We start from the raw sequence: 17,090 nt of genomic DNA on the forward strand, positions 1-17,090 counted from the left end.
CACATGAAACTATTTTTGAAGACCTCATCAAAAAGGCTGAAACATTTTGGATATAGATTTCATCAGTGGGCCACTTTCCATACCTCCCCAAGGTAAGCTTTCATATGGAGAGAATAAATCTATCAATGGCAGTTAAGATATTCACCCAGATCTCCAACATTATACTTTAGACACCACTGAAGCACTAAAACATCACATCAATCAAGTGCATTAGCACTATATTTACAACAGCTTGCATATACAGAGCCTGTACATTAATATTCGATTTGCTATATTTAGTATATAAATTTATGTTAATCCTAAATTATTTATAACTTAGAACCTCATAATACTGATTTGTACAATTATCTTACAAGAAAGATATAGTTACATTTAAGGCCACAAAAAAACAGTTGTCTGAACAAATGATTCCACATGTTTTTAAGTAGCATATTATTTCTCCTCTAAGATGCAGCAAAACTTTACATTACATTTTATATAACATTCATATTGACAGGGTCTGTAGAGTTCCAGTCACAAATGTCTAGCTATGAGATATTTTCCAAGGCACTGCACATGATTTCATCTTCTCTGCTGAACTCTTCATTTTCCTCTGAGCGATCTTGTAATTGATTAACCTGATGATTAAATGGTAGATAGAAAAACATTTAAAAATTATAGAAAGAAAGGAAATGAAGGGAAACTTCTTCAAAATATGAATTAATGCAATCAAAACCTTGATTAGTCTTCCTTTTTGAATATATTTTCAAGCTTGATTGCACAGAAAACATGCTTATTCAGGGTAAATATATTTAATAAGTACCTTAACCCTTTAACTCCCAGATTAAATTTGCAATTCTCTTTACTCTCAACCATACAATTCATATAATGTCAGTGCAGAGAATTGAGTATTGGTTCAACTAATTATCCCCAAATTGATATTTTTCTTAATTCTCATCACTTACCTGGTTGATATTGTATTGATGTTGTAAGGAGAAATTTTGTCTTGGTCACTAATGGTAGGGTTAACAATGTATTTCTAATTTGGGATCAGACCCACTGTTCATGAGGTCTGTACTTTCTCCAAATTTTAATATTATTTTGTATTTTCAATGTTTTACTGAATTGTACTGGAACTATCAACAACTAGAAACATCTTCTGCACACAAACACTGAAAGAAATGTGCAGCTTATATAATTATTTTTTAAATCCTTACCTCCATCTTTTCAAAAGAGCTGTCCTGTTGTCTTGCACTCAACTGTAATGAGGATAGGCTAGACTGTAGCATTGCCACCACTCTGTCCAAATGCCTGTGTCAATATAAACAGTTAATTGATATTTAATATCTGTTCAATACCATATATGTATTAAATAAGATGCTGAAGGAACATGTCATCAGGCCTAATACATATACAGTGGAATCCTGATTCCAGGATCTTCTTTTGGTAAAATACATAATCCTATTTTACTTTTCCCTCAGAGCCTTGGAAAATCAGAATTCCCCCATAGTTATTTGAATTTGGAAGAATTTGGGTTGAATGGGGAAGGTTTGCTAAGATCATAGGTTCATTTCACAGATAAAAAAGTCCACTTTGTATTCAATCTCTTAAATGTGTAAAATAACAATGGTTTTTTAAGTAAACTAAAATGAACATTACTTGTTTAGTTTGTCTGCTGTGTCCAGTCTCTGCTGCTTTTGCCTTTCCATCATTACTCTTAATGTCTCCCGTGCCTGCAAGGTGTCAAAATATACTAACTTTTTTACCTGAAATAACTTTTTTTCAAATCGAATGGCTCAGAGCTGAACAAAATCAAGGGAAAACAAAAATTAAAACATCCAAGGAAATTCAATTGCACATAGAATGTACTCATAACTAAAAAAAAGTACAATTTAAGGAGTACAGCTGCTGAGGCTACTGAGTGTCCTCTTGCTGATCAATCAAGAAAACAAAGTACATCTCTTACTACTGTACTGATTTCTTCAACAGGACAGTATCTTATGCAAAAGAAATCTATTGGTTTACCCAGAGGGATACTGACAGAAAAAAGCATCAAATTAGGCAAGTCAGTTGAAGCTAATAATCAATTATTAACCTGATGTGGTCGAAGTTCATTGATCAAGTGATGAATATTAATAAATAGTAAGTTCAAGTCTTCTAGTTTTTCTTCTCTCTGAAAATAAAGGCAAAAAAGGACTACATTACATCAGGATGCCACTAAAGAAAATGAATTGTGAATCAGTTAACCATTTCACTTAGAAGCAATTTCACCTGATGCATTAAAATGAATACTAATATTTAATAATTTGTCCAGATGATACCTTACTTGGTTTGTAGTAACTATGACAGTTTTAAACTAGGAAGCTTATGTAAAGAACTGTAATGGTTTCTGGACAACTTATCACTCCTAGTCAAGTAAGTTGCAAGTGTTGCTGAAAACCTGTGTATTTTGACACTGTGTTAGGGTAAACATACCTTAGGTGACGAAGGAGATTTAATTAGAATATCTAACAGCTCCAAGAAGTTTATGACAATGGAATGATTTAGTTTTTTTAGCTCTTTGATGCGATCTAAGGGAATAAGAAAAACTATTCAAAATTCTGCAGAATAGATGAAATCGTCAATAGTAAGTTTCATTAGATATCAAAACAGTGCATTAATTTTAGTCATGAAGAAAAATAACTTTAGCCAATTCTTACTTGCAAGAATTAAGTACTTATTAAACAAAGGGATTGTACTTGCACTAGTTATACTCAACAGACCATTTGGCTTGTTCACTCTGTTGGGGGAGCACTGCACCAGTATCGCAGAAGTCAGGGGTTCAAATTGTGCACAGGTCTCAATTTTTTCAGGCCTCATTTTTTACTGCTGCTTAAGAAGCGTTCATTATTGCAAAGATCACTCTCATATTCATTTATTATTTGCAGTTCACATATACGACTCTTCATATATTCACATTCATTCAGACCAGGGTAAATTCTCATGTTTAAAAATACTGTACATACCAAATCTCCCCTGAGTTGTATAAAGTCTGGTTATTCCCTGAAGTTCTAACGGTCTGATAATGGATTCGTCAGTCTGAGAAAAATAACGAATAAAACAACATCAAAATGAAAAAATTATATTCTATGAAAGACACAACCTTGGGGCGAGCTCAGCACACTTTAACGGTCATCAAAGGCTATAAATGACAAATTAGTCTCTAAAGCAAAATAATAAAAACTTAACGCTTCGTTTATCGTCAAGAAGTTGTAAATATTAGCGTGTAAACCTTGGTTGTATCGATCCTAATCAAGTAAGTTACTGTATACTCTCTTTTCAGCAAAACAACAATCGATTATGAAGGGCAATACCTCAAAAGAAGCCCCAAACATAGTGTAAGCTCCCTCAGCTGGAGTTGGTGGATCAGGTACTAATTGCTTCTCAACATTTTCATCCGTGTAAACCTTGTAGTATTGAGCTGGGGGAAGAGGAAACGGACAGACACCTTCTGCGGCCATCTTGGAAATTACTCATACGGCTGAAGTGGACTATGGGTAATATTTCTCGTTTCCATTCCAATCAGGTTTTTCCCGCAAGGGAATGATGTTGAGCCCGCGTTCCTAACAACTGAAGGTAAGGCGATACAGTAATGTAGTTTCTTCTGGTAATATTAATGTGGCTTTTTCCCAAAATAATTTTCGCAGGAACTTGAAAGAGAGGTCCTTGATTACAGTCTTCTTTTTCTCCTTGAAATTCTTGATATAGCATCAAATTTCTTAACCTTTAAACTCCCAAGATCTGATTGTCAATTCTCCCTTCTGGCTGCTTCACATTTCCTTTTAAAATAGTTGGGATAGTGTAGTGTTAGATCAAGAAAAAAAACTTTAACTTGATAAGTTTGGATATTCTCATCTCCTGTTTGCTGGATATTGTATGGATATAATATAGAGAAGTAGCATGTCAGTCACTTCTGGGAATTTAAAGGTTACCTATACCATGATAAGTGAATGTGTAAAGCTGAAAAGGAAGGACTAATTCCCAGATAGATTACAATAGTTACATTTTCCTAGTCCTATCCATAAGACCTTCTATTCTCTCTTAACCAGAGCTCAAGAAAAATTAGATCTGCATTGATTTTCATGGAGGGGAAGTGCTTCCTTATATAAATTTCAAAATAGTACAGATTCAGAGAAATAGTAAGTTTCTATCAATTTAGAAATAAGAAGGTGAATAACCTGTGCAAAGCTTATGTATTGATATTATTCCTTGGTGATTATTTTCAAGATATGGCCACCACTACAGGCTCAGCAGTTAATTGGTGTCCCTCAGTAAGGATCATCATACAGCAGTGTCTATCAGCCAGACTACAGGTTCAACCACCAACAGAGACTGAAGATGAAAGATGGGTGGAGGTAAAGATGACAACCTGTAAGCTGGTTCTCATGATTTCAGTTGAGTTGTGATCCACTAATGGGCCATCCAAACCTTTCAGATTTCCAGGGGAATTGTCATTTACCTGTGTTTTCTCAAAGGATCAAACCTGGATATCATACCCAAAGTAGGTAAGCTAATGGTAAAATGATAAAAGTTTGAATATATGCAATATGGTCTTCATTGTCTTCATGGTCCTACAGAAAGTCATGATGATGAATTTTTAAATTCTCAAGTCAGTTTCTCCTCCCTCATATCCTTGAGAGCACTAGATTCAGAAAAACAAGGAATAAAAAAACCTTTTAAAATTGCTTCATCTTGCCTTATATTGTTCAGGTTTTTGGATTATAAAAGCATTGAGAATCCTGCCACTGTTTCCTTCCCAGACTCCCATTGTCTTTTGTCAACCCCACTGTTTGATTTTCCTTCCTGAAAGATGCTGGCAGCCATTCTCCATCTTGTCTCACTAACAAAGACTGGATGTAAGGGTTTTTTTTTTTTTTTATCATTTCTATAATCATTATTGAGACCATGGGTATTGTTACAAGAATCTGTAATGCTCTTCCTGAGATGGACTCTTCATGTAGTGTGGCATTTACCATCTTTGGCTCTTCCTGTATTTTTTTGTAGCTTTGCAAATTTGTTGTAAATGATTTAGCTTATCAAATTGGAGCTTCACTCCATTGTTTTTCCACTCAGTGAAATCAATTTTAAATGTAAGACTCAGTGAGACCACAGGCAGACCAAGAAATGTGTCAGTTTTGGAGTTGCCTGGCGATGTTCTTATTGTTCCTCAGGTAAGTGATTGACAGAGCAAATCATGGCAGTTGGCTTAAGTATCACAGGCTAAGTTATTCCTTAGTGCTAAAACTTATCCAGGTTTCCTAAGCATGAAGGAACTTGTAGTGAAATTTTATATTTCTGCTCATTCTGCATGGAATGCTTCATAGTCTTATTTGTGGTAAACCCTAGAAAGTTTCTGAGTATGGCCCACTACCCTTTTATATTCCTGGGTCAATAGACACACCGTGAGAATTAAGAACACAATACTGCGACACTTTAAAGACTCATTCCCAGACCTCTCCTTTCTATGCGCCAGGCCATCACCTCACTTGTGACAAAATCGAATGTTATTGAGAATTTCTTTATCACAAGCCAACATCATAGACCAACTTCAAGATAAAAATATGCCTTGTAACAAGCTGTAGAAACGAATGCCCCTCCTAGCCCCAGTCTATGCGGCTATCCTGACTTTCGCGCGGATCATGAAAATAAAAGATGCGAGCTTGAGTTGAAATGTAATCGCTAGAACGTTCTTATGCCAGTCGTATTCCAAAATCGTCTGGTAAATTGTTCTTTCTTTTAGTGTTATTAGTATTTCCTATGTTAGTTACAATCTTGTTATTAGTTGTTCTGTCCCTAATGTATTATGTTCGTAACACTTTATTTAGAAACCACAGGCAATGGCGTGTAGGTAAAAGAGTTCGATCGAGTCGTCATTAAATTAAACTCCTCCTAAATTTATCGCTAGTGCGTTGGTTATACATGTGAAAAAATTAATTTGCTGGGGCACAAATACTTAAAGCATGATGTGTCAATGAGAGGCTGGAAAGGAGAAGCTGTTTCTAGTCCATAAAATATGGGGCTCAAAATAATAGGATGCTACCATTTCCTTTTTAGTCTTCCCACTCAAAACCTAGAATGGATACTTCTTGTTAAAAAAATCTGTGATAATGATTTTTCAGGCAACACTTGGGGGAAAGATGAAAGGAAGAAGCGTTCAGTATCATTCGAATATATCGAAAGACGAAGGAAGGGTATTTTATGAAAAGTTTATCACCCTTTGTGAGGTATTTTTGTGTTCATGGTTTTCAGTTTTGTCGAAAACTCTAGACATCCTTCTGCGGGACTCTTTGTGAGTTTCTAAACACTTGTTGCACTCGCGAGTTACAGATGTTATGCGAGTGATGTGATTCTCGCACATAGTTTGTGCTCGTGTACGCCAAGAGCTAGGAGCAGACTTGCGTCATAATCTTTGTTAGCTTCCAGTTGTCATGGACGTATCGGCATTCCTCAGTTGTCCCGAGCAAATAACTGTTGTAAGGGTGTGCTACTAAGAACTGTAACTTACCCAAAACTTCCCTTCTCTCCCTCCCTCCTTTCCCTCCCTTCTCTCTTTCTCTCGTCTTTCCTCTCAATTATTGTATTTTGTTTCGTGGTGTATCTAGGAAACAGTCCAGGCTAACTCGACAAATCTATCGGACTCCCCTCCGAAAAAAGTGAAGCACGGTGAGATTATTGGTGATAACACAATTACACGTGCCCAATTGGCGCGCTCTCCTAGTGCATTTCGCGAACTCGTGAAGTAACAACGGTCAATCAGAAAAAAGGAAAACATCACGTGGAGCCGATGAGAAACTGGAGTAAATACGAGCGAACGTCCATCAAGCGCTAGAACAAGAAGAGTTACTAAGTCACAGAGTGAGGCGCGTTATCCAGACCAATTGCATAGTGTTGTAAAACAAAATCAGTGCAATACGGATTACTTTTACACGCATTTGAAGTTAAATTTATCATATAATTTAGCTTATGTTATTTTTAAACTTATATTGAGTGTTTTGCGTCACAAGTTTATTTTTCTGTTTTCAGGCACGTATGGAAACAGACAAGTGCTGAATGTGGAAACAAATGGACCATTTACACACGTGTTTGACTTTTAGGACATCTTTTACGACAGTGTAGTTACGACCTCAACATTTTGCGAGACTGGGTGTTTACGTTGAAGAGGAGCAACGGATCAACTGATTGTCTCTCTCTGTTTTCTTTTACGACACGCTCGTGGTCATAAGCTTGCGAAAAACGCGGAACGACAAAGGAGGATCCCCTATTTAAGACCAAGAAGGGAAATTGAATTATGAATTCCCAATTGCGAGTCAAAGTATGAAACTTGTAAAATCTGAGTGTGTATACATTTTACAAATTTAGCGAACTGGTGTCAGAACCCGAGTGCACAGGCCTACCAATCAAGCCACTACTTTCCCTCACGTTGTTGTGTGCAGTCAAATAAGAAACTTAAACCTTGATTCAAGTACACTGTTACTACTTTTATGTATAAATTTAGTTCACTATCTTCATTTTCTTGCAATGTTCATTAGATAAATATATAAATAATTTAATAATTGCTTGTGGTTAAACATTACATTGATTCACTAGCTAGACTTAAAATTTTGGAGTGAGGTAGCGGAGTTGCCTCCTTTTCAAGAATGTCGCGAAGTGGCTGTTCATTCGTGTAGATCTATTCAGCACAGAAAACTCTGTCCATTACTTGCGTTACATCTTTTCATATGATTACAATCCTCTACTCAGTAAAAACCTTATTCCACATTTTATCCACAAGAGTTTCACATTGCCTTTTCCAACTGTAAGTCTGTTCATAAGATTTTCGCAGGCTTTGTATTTCTTTCAGGCGTTTTCCCCTTTTCTTCTCGAAAACCTTTATGATCGCGTCTGACCAATCTTTTGCCTTTTCACTCTCAACCACACAGTGGTCTCCAAATTCAACATCACTTAGCGCTTTTGCGAAACCTGAGCTTTTGCTAACAAGAATTGGCACACCGGCAGACAAGGCCTCGAGCGCAGTGAAACCGAATCCTTCAGTTCTTGAAGGCATAAGAACAAGATCCACGCTGACTAGTAATTGCTTTAATAGTTTTCTATCTTCAACGTAACACCCGAAACTCAATTGATCGTCGCGAACACCATACTGCAAAATCCTCTTCGCAAAATTGTCTTGTTGCTCACTAGATGCACCGACAAATTTTATTTGAAAGCAATCTTTTTTTAGCTCGTTAAGTGCGAATGCCTCGGCTACTATGTCGTAACCTTTAAGTCTGAAGTCCTCGTTATCACCACGCCCAAACACAAGAACCTGAAACATGTCATTCTCGTGTGGTGATTGTTCTGCATCCGTTAGATCCTCTATTATGCCAGGAGTAAATTTCATAACATCTTGCTCTTTCTTAACACAACGGAGACGATGGGAGTAAAAGCTCTCTAACTTTGGACCAACTGGCAGGACAAGGTCGGCTTTTGCACACAGCTCAAGCTCGCTTAGGTTCTTCTCTTCACCTTTGGCAATAGCTTTTGGATAGTCTTTGAACATACCAAGTTGCTCAGGCACGGTGTGAACCACGTGAACCCACTTGCACCTATGGGAGTTTTTAATAACTTGAGCTTGTCTTCCAAGCTTCACACCATGGCCGATGATTATGTCAATTTGAGGGTCTTTCGGTGGGAAAAATAATTGTTCTTGGGAAGTACAGGCTGTGAGTTGTTCTGCCTCGATAATTGTAACCCCTTTCTCTTTTGCTGTTTCCTTTACTTCTCTCCCACAAACACCATGTGGGACGAAGAAAGTGACATCGACGTTTGGATTTCTCGCTAAGTGAATAGCAAGTTCTCTATTAAAAGTTGATAAACCACCTTTCAGTGAATTCCATTCATCTGCCAATATAGTTATTCTCAATATTCTGTCGATGGAAATGCTCGAGTCCTCTGGTTCAAATCCCCTTGGTGAAATGGACGCTTGGCTGTCTCTAGGAATAAGCTACAACAAAATAAATACAGAAGCCGTTTGTCAAAAGTCACCATAAAAGGTTTTTTTCTGAGAATGTTACTCTCAACTTGGATTCACAAAGAATGATAAGAGCCAGTTTAAATAACTGATTAGTCTAATTGTTATAGCCAAGCGTAGAGACCAAGAGACCTGTTTGACACGAAATAGCGATACGTTACCATCTTCTGGTGATAACCAAGAAGGAATGCAGTGAGGTTCGTGAGGAGCTTGATCCCTGAACTCCCCCGAATCACAAACCTGCACACCCCCTCTCTCCCCCACCCAACTGCAAGTCCCTGGTTCAAAGCCGAATCAAGGTAGGTGACAGTTTTGGGTTGATAGGAAAGTATACTATGGCATGCCTAGCAGGCTCTTGCTTAGATAAGTGCATACTAGATAGCTGCTCAACGATGCTGAATGGACAAATTTACAATCGTGCTATTTTGTGTTGGTTACATTTTACAGCTAATTACCTCCTTCGGCTTAGGGCAAACCCACAAGGACGTTGGAGCATGAGTATTGATGGTTATTACACCATGTGGTTACTCGAAATATCTTACACAGAAATCGCAATACATCACATTGCACACTGCAGTCGGCAATCGCGATATATGAACCGATTAAGATCTAAAAGAGACTGCTTTGCTGCGATGTTGAGGTAAGTGAAAAACCTCACAGCTTATCGACAAAAAGCTAATTCCGCTCAGCGGATTTTACAGACTCTTGGTCGCGTTGCATTCTACAAACGATGAATGAAATCAAGGCTACTATGAATACTTGAATATGACAGTTACTGCATGAAAATTTGTAATTTTACTAGTCATCTTTGGCTGAGTACGCTTGGAGATTGTTGTTCTTTTCAACCTGTAGGAGGTAACATTAACTTGCCAATGTGCTTTCAATTATATAGTGTCTACTTGTATCTTTAGTTCTTGCCTGTCCATCTTGCTGCTTGTGCCTCATCCTCTCTTGCGATGTGGAGGGGAAGCTAAAATTGTAAGAGCCCTGCAACAGACGCTAAAATCCTCAGATTGGTTCTTCACTTTTCTTCCTAAAGTTGTTTGTTAAGGGGCTTGGCCGAGCCTCTAGAAGCCCACATCCATTGTTTTTTTCCAAATCCACTTAAAGCAATCTGAGAAATCGTTTGCCTCTTCTTCGCCCCACCCTCTCCGGTAAGCCCCATGTATTGTTTATCCAAGCTTATCAAAATTGCTAGCATTTCATTCCTGCACTAAATTTTCTATCAGGAGGGAGCCCCAAGGATTTACTGGGTCACACAAAAGACTGAGAATGCGTAATGTTGATCTGATTTTTCCTGTAGGCCAACTCAGATCCTTTCAGTCTACTGGACTGTGCAAAACATTTTTGAGCAAAATAGCTCATGTACCTCCCCAGGGGGAAGATACATAGGGGAACTTTTGGTTGGGGTGTGCCGAAGAGGGCAAATCCGCTGCTCTATTTTCTTACTTTCCTTAGCGGCTGCTTTATCGCGTTAAGTGGATTAAATTCAACGATAAGATCATATGTAAGGTACCTGAGCTTGAGATGTTGGTATGACAAACAATGAACACAACATTTCCTTGTCAGATCGGTGTTCCTGCCACTTATAGAAGTCTACCTGTAGACAGCTTAGATCGACGACTCTAACGGGCACGCTACGTTGAAATGGCTCATTACCCAGAAACCTGAAGGACAGAAAACGCTTAGAGTCCTATAAAAGGTTACTAAAGAATCTGCTTGTGAGTAAGGGGTATAAATAACCCCTTGAACATAGGTTTGGCGAAAGAAGAGGATATGGCATTGAATTCTCCAAAATATTAGCTGAAAGCGATGCTGGCCCTTTTTAGGTCACTTTGTCTCTCACGAGCAAATCATCAGAGTCTGAACGATTTGAAAAAGGGGAACCACTGATGGCAAAAACTTAAAAGTGAACTTTAAATCTTGATATTTGACACTTACTTCAGAAAAAAGTTTTCAAATTGTCCTTTTTGCACTACAATAAATGCTTCGGAGAGGGACACAAATGCATGATCTTCCCTGCAAAGTGGCTTCAATGAGTTTTCTTCACCTTGACAGCACACACGGTATGTTGAAGATAAACCTTCTTGCACCAAGTTTTTTAAGTGGAATGGGAAACAACAAAGAGTTAGCAAGTAGTCCCCAGGTTTCCCTATATCACATAGGCAAGCTAAAAATCGGGCTTCTTGCGCCATGAGTCTCCTGTACAGATCCCGTACAGACGTCTTCATAGAAACAGCAGGTTTCTTCATCCAGTCTAGCCATGCCCAAAACCTAAAGGAGAATATGAGAAGTTGTGAGCTAACTACTTGAAGATTAATTTTTCAGTCCTCCATTTCCAAAACTGAAATCTTTATTCGGTCCGATCCCATTTTGGAGATTTTTCTTTGCAAGTTAAAAGCTGGGCTTTAATTCTCCTCGCGACGCGCGTTTGCGGTTTGGCCATGCATAGGTGAACGTGATTTGTTTTTAGAAGTTCTCTTTGTCTCATTTCCCTTGAACCATGAAGAAAGACTTCGAAAACAAAGTTGTTGTGAATCAGTCTCACTTGTGAATCGGTATTCCAGTGGGGGTAGCCTTAAACGCACAACTTAATAAATCCATCGTCACGATCAATGTTTTTACACAATTTTAAGTTACCCAACCTCATGACGGGTCGTTGGTAATGCTGTACCACTAGAGGAAAAAGGAAATATTCTGAGTTTATGAACTCAGCGGACTGCACCAGCCGGCCATCCCAAAGGTCATATACTTACTCTGAGAGATGGTATACTTCAAAAGTCACTATCCCGTTCTCAAGATCTACTGATCGTCCTAGTTCTTCGGTCATTTCTGCCCATTCTGGTTCTTCGTCTTCAGAGCGTCGACAAAATATTCTTAAGTCATAGGGCGAATGGTATGGCAACTTAATCGTGTCTTCTCGCAGAGTAACGGGGAGTTTTAACGTGGCAGGTGTCGATAAGTGCCCTAGTTTTGGATTACACGAAATGTGAAGGATAGGTCCACCAAAGATGGTTCTATTTGGAAATGCATCACACGGAGCCTCTTGTACCTGTACAGGAAACAGCAATCGATTTGAAACAAGAAAAATATATGCAAGGAATCCAAATACAAAGTGATTGCCGGTGATTATAATCGATAAAGCGCAAAGATACAGCCATTCTTTTAAATCTACATGTTGCTTTCGGTCTCAAAGAAAGAAAAAGACGGAGCTCTTCACTGTTATAAAGTATACTGCATTGTTTGGTCAACAAAGACAAACACTAAAGGCACTGAACTCCTTGGTTAAGTTACACTTGAATCCCTGCTATGTTACCTTTAAGGTCAATGAAAAGTTTTCACTTGAAGGGAGAGAACTTTGAGGAACAATCACACTTAGTCCTGGATACTCTTGGAGAGAGCAAGTAAACTGAGGGGTCGTTAAGGATGGTTTGTTAAATTTGAACGACTTGAGGCGCCATACTACAGCAAAGGACCCGTAGCTTCCTATTTCTGCCTCAACGAAAGGAAATAACCAATCTGGAAGTCGCTGCCTTCCAAAATGTCCACTTTCTAGATCTGCAATAAATCAAAGCAATAAGTAATGTCAGTGGTACTAAATATATAGCTTTCCGCATTACTACAGAAATTAAAAACGTTCTGTGGCTTGAAATCGTTTTAAAAAACGATTTCAAGCCAGAGAACGTTTTTAAAAATACATACCTTACACAACCTGATCGGATCAAGCTAACTAATGGCATCCGAGGACTTCTTTCGAAAATCTTAGAACTGTGATAACATCCTAATTAACTGGCTCATTACTTAACATCATTCGCGCGCAAATGAAGTTATCTCTTCCCTCTTGTTCCCTTTGATACGCCGGCCACGCCAGCGAAGGGTCAGCAGAAATAACGAGAGTCTTCCCAATCGCTGAAAACTTTTACCACTATTAACAACATGCAAGGCGAGTAAAACCCTCGAGCAAGCGTCTGATCACCATCCGATTTTTATCGGCAGTGCTAGCTCGCCCTTAGTAAGGCAAGTCGCGATTAGGTTGTCGGGGACAAACGATGTCTGGTATAATTTTAAACAATATTTGTACCTGATGGTCTCCAGACACTTCTGGTCTCCAAGTCCTCCCAGTCCTTATTCTCTTCATTTGTCAATTTTTTTACCACCAGTTCATAGCCTTTCAGGTCAGTTGCACTGTGTGATATAGCTATCATCACTTTCCCGTGAAATTCTTTCATGTCTTTAGAAGTCGATGGCCGTTCATTCAGGGAAAGCTCTACAACACTGCTTACTATGATCTCATTTGGTCCAAGAGATGGTGATCGGATTCTTGGACTCCATAATGAGCATATGACCTCCGTAGGTTTCCTCACAGCACGGCATGCAAATGAAAAACAACCAGGAAGCTCTTTTAACATTTTTACCTCTCCTCTCTCTGTGATCGTTTTTCTGAAAATTTTTAGATCCTGTTGTCAGACTTGATTTAAAGAGTGAAAATAATACTATGGACGGAAATACAAAAAAACAGCCAGGCTAGTTATTCACTCGATGGCCATTATTAACTAAAGCACATGTCACACGTAACTCGGGAAAACCCAAAGATTGAATTTGCAGAGATCCGACCTTAAAAGATATCTAATATCCTCAGTTTTCACTTCGTAATTACATCATAAGCAAACATACTTACTTGAAAATCTCCCTCTTAATCTCTGTCTTGGAAAATAGTCGAGTGTTCAGAGCTGAAGCTCAAACAGAGAGAAATATCAAAATCAAAACAAAACTATTATTAACTGTGAGCAATTAGAACGAATTCCGGTTGCAGCGACCTTACCGGTAATTAAGCCGAGGGTTGCTTTTATTGCCTTCTTGGTGCTTATGTTATGTGACATAACTAAAAAGTGATCAGTTCATTAATTAGGTTACCGGTTGTGTTTCAGCTTGATCCGGGTCAGTTGAAGATCTTAGCAAGAAAGGATCACCCAATATTAGCAAGAAATGTGAATGTGTTTCTCACGAAAAGTCTGAAATAATCTGCAAGAGACACCTAAGAATCCTCAACCTATCGAATTACCGAACTTCAGCATAACGCCGAACTATAGCCGCTACTACAACCGTGTATGTCAGTTGTACCGCAAGCGTTGAACTGAATGCTCCGATCGTTTGCATTGCTTGATGAGTGTGATCACCTTTTGATCGCACGAAACAGAACAGCTCCAATAAATCTCTCATGAAGCCCTCAACTATTAAATCATCACAGACTACTCCTCTAAGATTAGAGTGATCGTTGGACTTTCAGAGTTATTCAGAGTTATTCTCATAGTTGCAGGTCAAACGACCTATTTTTCTATGTCGCCAGTCGCTTCCCTGAACACCACTCAACGTTAAAGATCAACCCTTCGGAAAAAAAAAGAATTTTCGGTGATTTTGTACTGTTGGTAGACTATGCACACGCAATTTTGCGCTCAGAAATTGCAGAAATAAATTACTTGAGTTCGATTTAGTTATAGCCCTTATTTAGATTAGTTTTATTATTAATCAGTTCAATTGGATCAGTAACCGAACTTGCAGAAGATGAATTGTCCAATTATGTTCGATTCACCGTAAAGTCCGAATGCCTAAACACCAAGACTTACTCTTCTACTTAATACATCGATGGTAAAACTCACCCACTTCATTTTCTGTCACCTCTACACTAGCAGGGCAAATGAGAAGTCTGTCACCACTGATTTTAACTTCAATGCTGTAGGCACCTGGTACCTTCGGCGTAAAATGTATTTCAAGCTTCCCATCTTTTTTGTCGCTAATAGCCAAATCCGCCACTTCCGGTGCAGGTTCAATCAATACTTCTACAAGACCCTTTAGGTCTGGCTGGTTAATTGTGTTACCCTCGGTCGTTTTTGGACATAACATCATCACTGCCTTAACGCCAGCCACAAGAGTTTCATCCAGTCCTTCCAAAGTGGTCAAATTCAGATCTATCTCCTCAGTTAAGATGTAACCCAGTCTTTGGCCCGCCTCACTTGCCGCCGTAAATTTAATAAAAGAAGTTTCGTGATGTTGTGGAACTTCAGTTTCGCAAAGATCTTTAACTCTTTTATGCAAATTTTCCCGATTTTGCATAATGTATGAACTTGAACCATACATAACCACACTTTCCACAAAGTCGACAGACCGATTCACTTGTTCCAACAGTGATTTCGCTTTCCTTTTAGCATCATCAATTTTCTCAAGTCTTGTAACGCGCGTATTCTCAATGTATTCTAGATATTCAACTGCCTCACGCTGACGTTCTTGACTTTCTGCAATTATTTGTTGATATTTCCCAACTTCTCGTAAGGCTCTATGTTTGTCGACTGTGGCGTGGATTGTCGACGCTGGAGTTGTTTCGTGGCATTTGGACTGGGTTAGCATTTTTTCGTTTGCAATGTTTATTTTCGCTTGTTCAATTGCGTGTGTCGTAACGAAGGTTGCATGCGTTTCAAGCGCGCGTTCTCGAATGTCTGAAATTATTTCTTCGGTTGCCTCACAAACTCCATGATTAGCGATTTCAGCATTGCTTTCCAACTCTTCGATGCTTTTTTCAAATTGCAGGATCGCATCGATCAACACGTTTCCTTTTTCTCTGGCTAGCTCAGTGTTCAAAATAATTTTCTCCGCTTCGATGTCAGCTGCCTCGTCGAGGGCCAGTAGTTCATGTCCCAGGTGTGTCGTCACGACGCAATCAGGGCAAATGCAAGACTGACAATTCAGGCAGAAATAGTTTGTTGTTGACTGGAAGTGGTAATTCTCCAAGCAGAAATATTCGCGCTTCAATAAGACCTCGTAAAGTTCTGGTCGAATCTCCGCTGCTGGTAGGATTGTGTGTCCTGCAAACGTAACTTGAAGAGTCTCGTGTGCAGTCAAACAGCTGAGGCACATAAACATTTTACAGTCGACGCAATAACAACCTTTGAAGCTGTTTATCTTACAATTATCACATGTAATACTAACACCATCGTGACTTTTCTGAAAAGCAGAAGTACTCGTTAACCTCTCTGGGAAGTCGGCCGCTAGTCTCTCCCTCCGAGCTTTAACTTCTTCCACTCGAGGCATTTCGAGGGGAACTTTTAGGCGTACATTTCATTAAAATCGCCACAAAATAAATGAAAACAATAACATAGCAAATATTCTTAGTTCCCTAAAGAGCCCCAGAAAAAGCAGGTAAATAGGTATTGAGCGTCTTTCCTCAGAAACTTATTTTCTAAGAAATCCCTGGTGCCCTGAGGAGAGTGGCCACCTGATCTGCCGCGCGAGATTGGTAGCGAAGTTAGACACGAAGGTGACGACTACCGAGAAAGTCGCTCGAAAGTCATCTCACCCGAAGCTCTGTCGCCCTAAACTAGAGTTATGTCGTCCGAGATTAAGTAAAGCTACGTCAGTGTTATATATTAGGCTTTGAATCTTATTTTCAAGAAACGTACAATTAAGGATGTGTGCATTTATTTTAAATTTTCTGAGTGATCGTTAAACTATGAGTACAAGTTTTCAAAATCCTTGTCAGGCAACCAGAGAACACAGGTTCTTAGATGCCAGATATTGTTTACATTATCATTAAATTTTCTATCACCATGGTTTCCCTTTTGGAGAGGAGCATTATCCCGAGGCTTGTTGACGTTAGCAGGCGACAACTCAGCATAACTTGGACAGATCTTTAGGAATTTCATGGATTTAACCACGCAGAAGAAGTTGCATTATTGTTAAGGCCTATTTACACGGCACGACTTTGTCGCATGCGACAAGCTTACGACAGGCCTACGACATGACTTAAGAGTCGTAAGCGAGTTGTAGGTTTGATTTACACGAAACAATTCGTGTCGTAAGCCTGTCGTAAGCTTGTCGCATGCGACAAAGTCGTACCGTGTAAATAGGCCCTTAGACATTCAAAGCTTTCAAAGAATGGAACAACAAAGGTTTCTATATAAGGAGAATGATCGGGGCAAGGAATATTCGAATTTGTTTCCATGAGACCCATTGTTTTATACACTAGACAAGCAGACGTCTGCATTGTTCTGAAAAATTTGATGAAAGGTACCTT

General features: G+C 38.9%; 3 protein-coding genes across 7 annotated transcripts; 1 reads left to right on the top strand and 2 right to left on the bottom strand.

The window, feature by feature from the left end:
• Positions 1-192: 192 nt before the first annotated feature.
• LOC113686412 (mediator of RNA polymerase II transcription subunit 7-like) lies at positions 193-3,510 on the bottom strand. Its single transcript, XM_027204028.2, has 7 exons — positions 3,333-3,510; positions 2,985-3,057; positions 2,455-2,549; positions 2,075-2,152; positions 1,639-1,712; positions 1,197-1,290; positions 193-617 (listed from the first exon to the last, which is right to left on the bottom strand). Exons 1-7 carry the CDS (start codon positions 3,477-3,479, stop codon positions 528-530), a joined length of 651 nt encoding a protein of 216 aa, XP_027059829.2. The 5' UTR covers positions 3,480-3,510; the 3' UTR covers positions 193-527.
• Positions 3,456-7,573, top strand: LOC113686413 (D-aminoacyl-tRNA deacylase 2). 4 transcript variants are annotated; one of them, XM_027204029.2, is made up of 7 exons: positions 3,456-3,594; positions 4,246-4,373; positions 4,454-4,523; positions 5,092-5,189; positions 6,138-6,242; positions 6,621-6,681; positions 7,042-7,573. In XM_027204029.2, the coding sequence occupies exons 2-7, from the start codon at positions 4,248-4,250 to the stop codon at positions 7,110-7,112; spliced, it is 531 nt and encodes a 176-aa protein (XP_027059830.2). In that variant the 5' UTR covers positions 3,456-3,594; positions 4,246-4,247; the 3' UTR covers positions 7,113-7,573. The 4 variants fall into 4 exon arrangements, with proteins under 4 accessions (XP_027059830.2, XP_089042132.1, XP_089042131.1 ...); XM_089186006.1 differs by lacking the exon at positions 6,621-6,681; XM_089186004.1 differs by lacking the exon at positions 3,456-3,594 and having other exon boundaries at positions 4,117-4,373.
• LOC113686387 (uncharacterized) lies at positions 7,009-16,759 on the bottom strand. 2 transcript variants are annotated; one of them, XM_089185985.1, is made up of 9 exons: positions 14,683-16,759; positions 13,704-13,761; positions 13,107-13,465; positions 12,342-12,583; positions 11,782-12,077; positions 10,967-11,299; positions 10,542-10,692; positions 9,944-10,012; positions 7,009-8,998 (listed from the first exon to the last, which is right to left on the bottom strand). In XM_089185985.1, exons 1-9 carry the CDS (start codon positions 16,106-16,108, stop codon positions 7,751-7,753), a joined length of 4,182 nt encoding a protein of 1,393 aa, XP_089042111.1. In that variant the 5' UTR covers positions 16,109-16,759; the 3' UTR covers positions 7,009-7,750. The 2 variants fall into 2 exon arrangements, with proteins under 2 accessions (XP_089042111.1, XP_089042112.1); XM_089185986.1 differs by having other exon boundaries at positions 13,704-13,755; positions 14,683-16,277.
• Positions 16,760-17,090: the final 331 nt, after the last annotated feature.

The sequence above is a fragment of the Pocillopora damicornis genome, chromosome 10 (assembly GCF_964200805.1).
Source record: "Pocillopora damicornis chromosome 10, jaPocDami1.2, whole genome shotgun sequence".
Lineage (NCBI taxonomy): Eukaryota > Metazoa > Cnidaria > Anthozoa > Scleractinia > Pocilloporidae > Pocillopora > Pocillopora damicornis.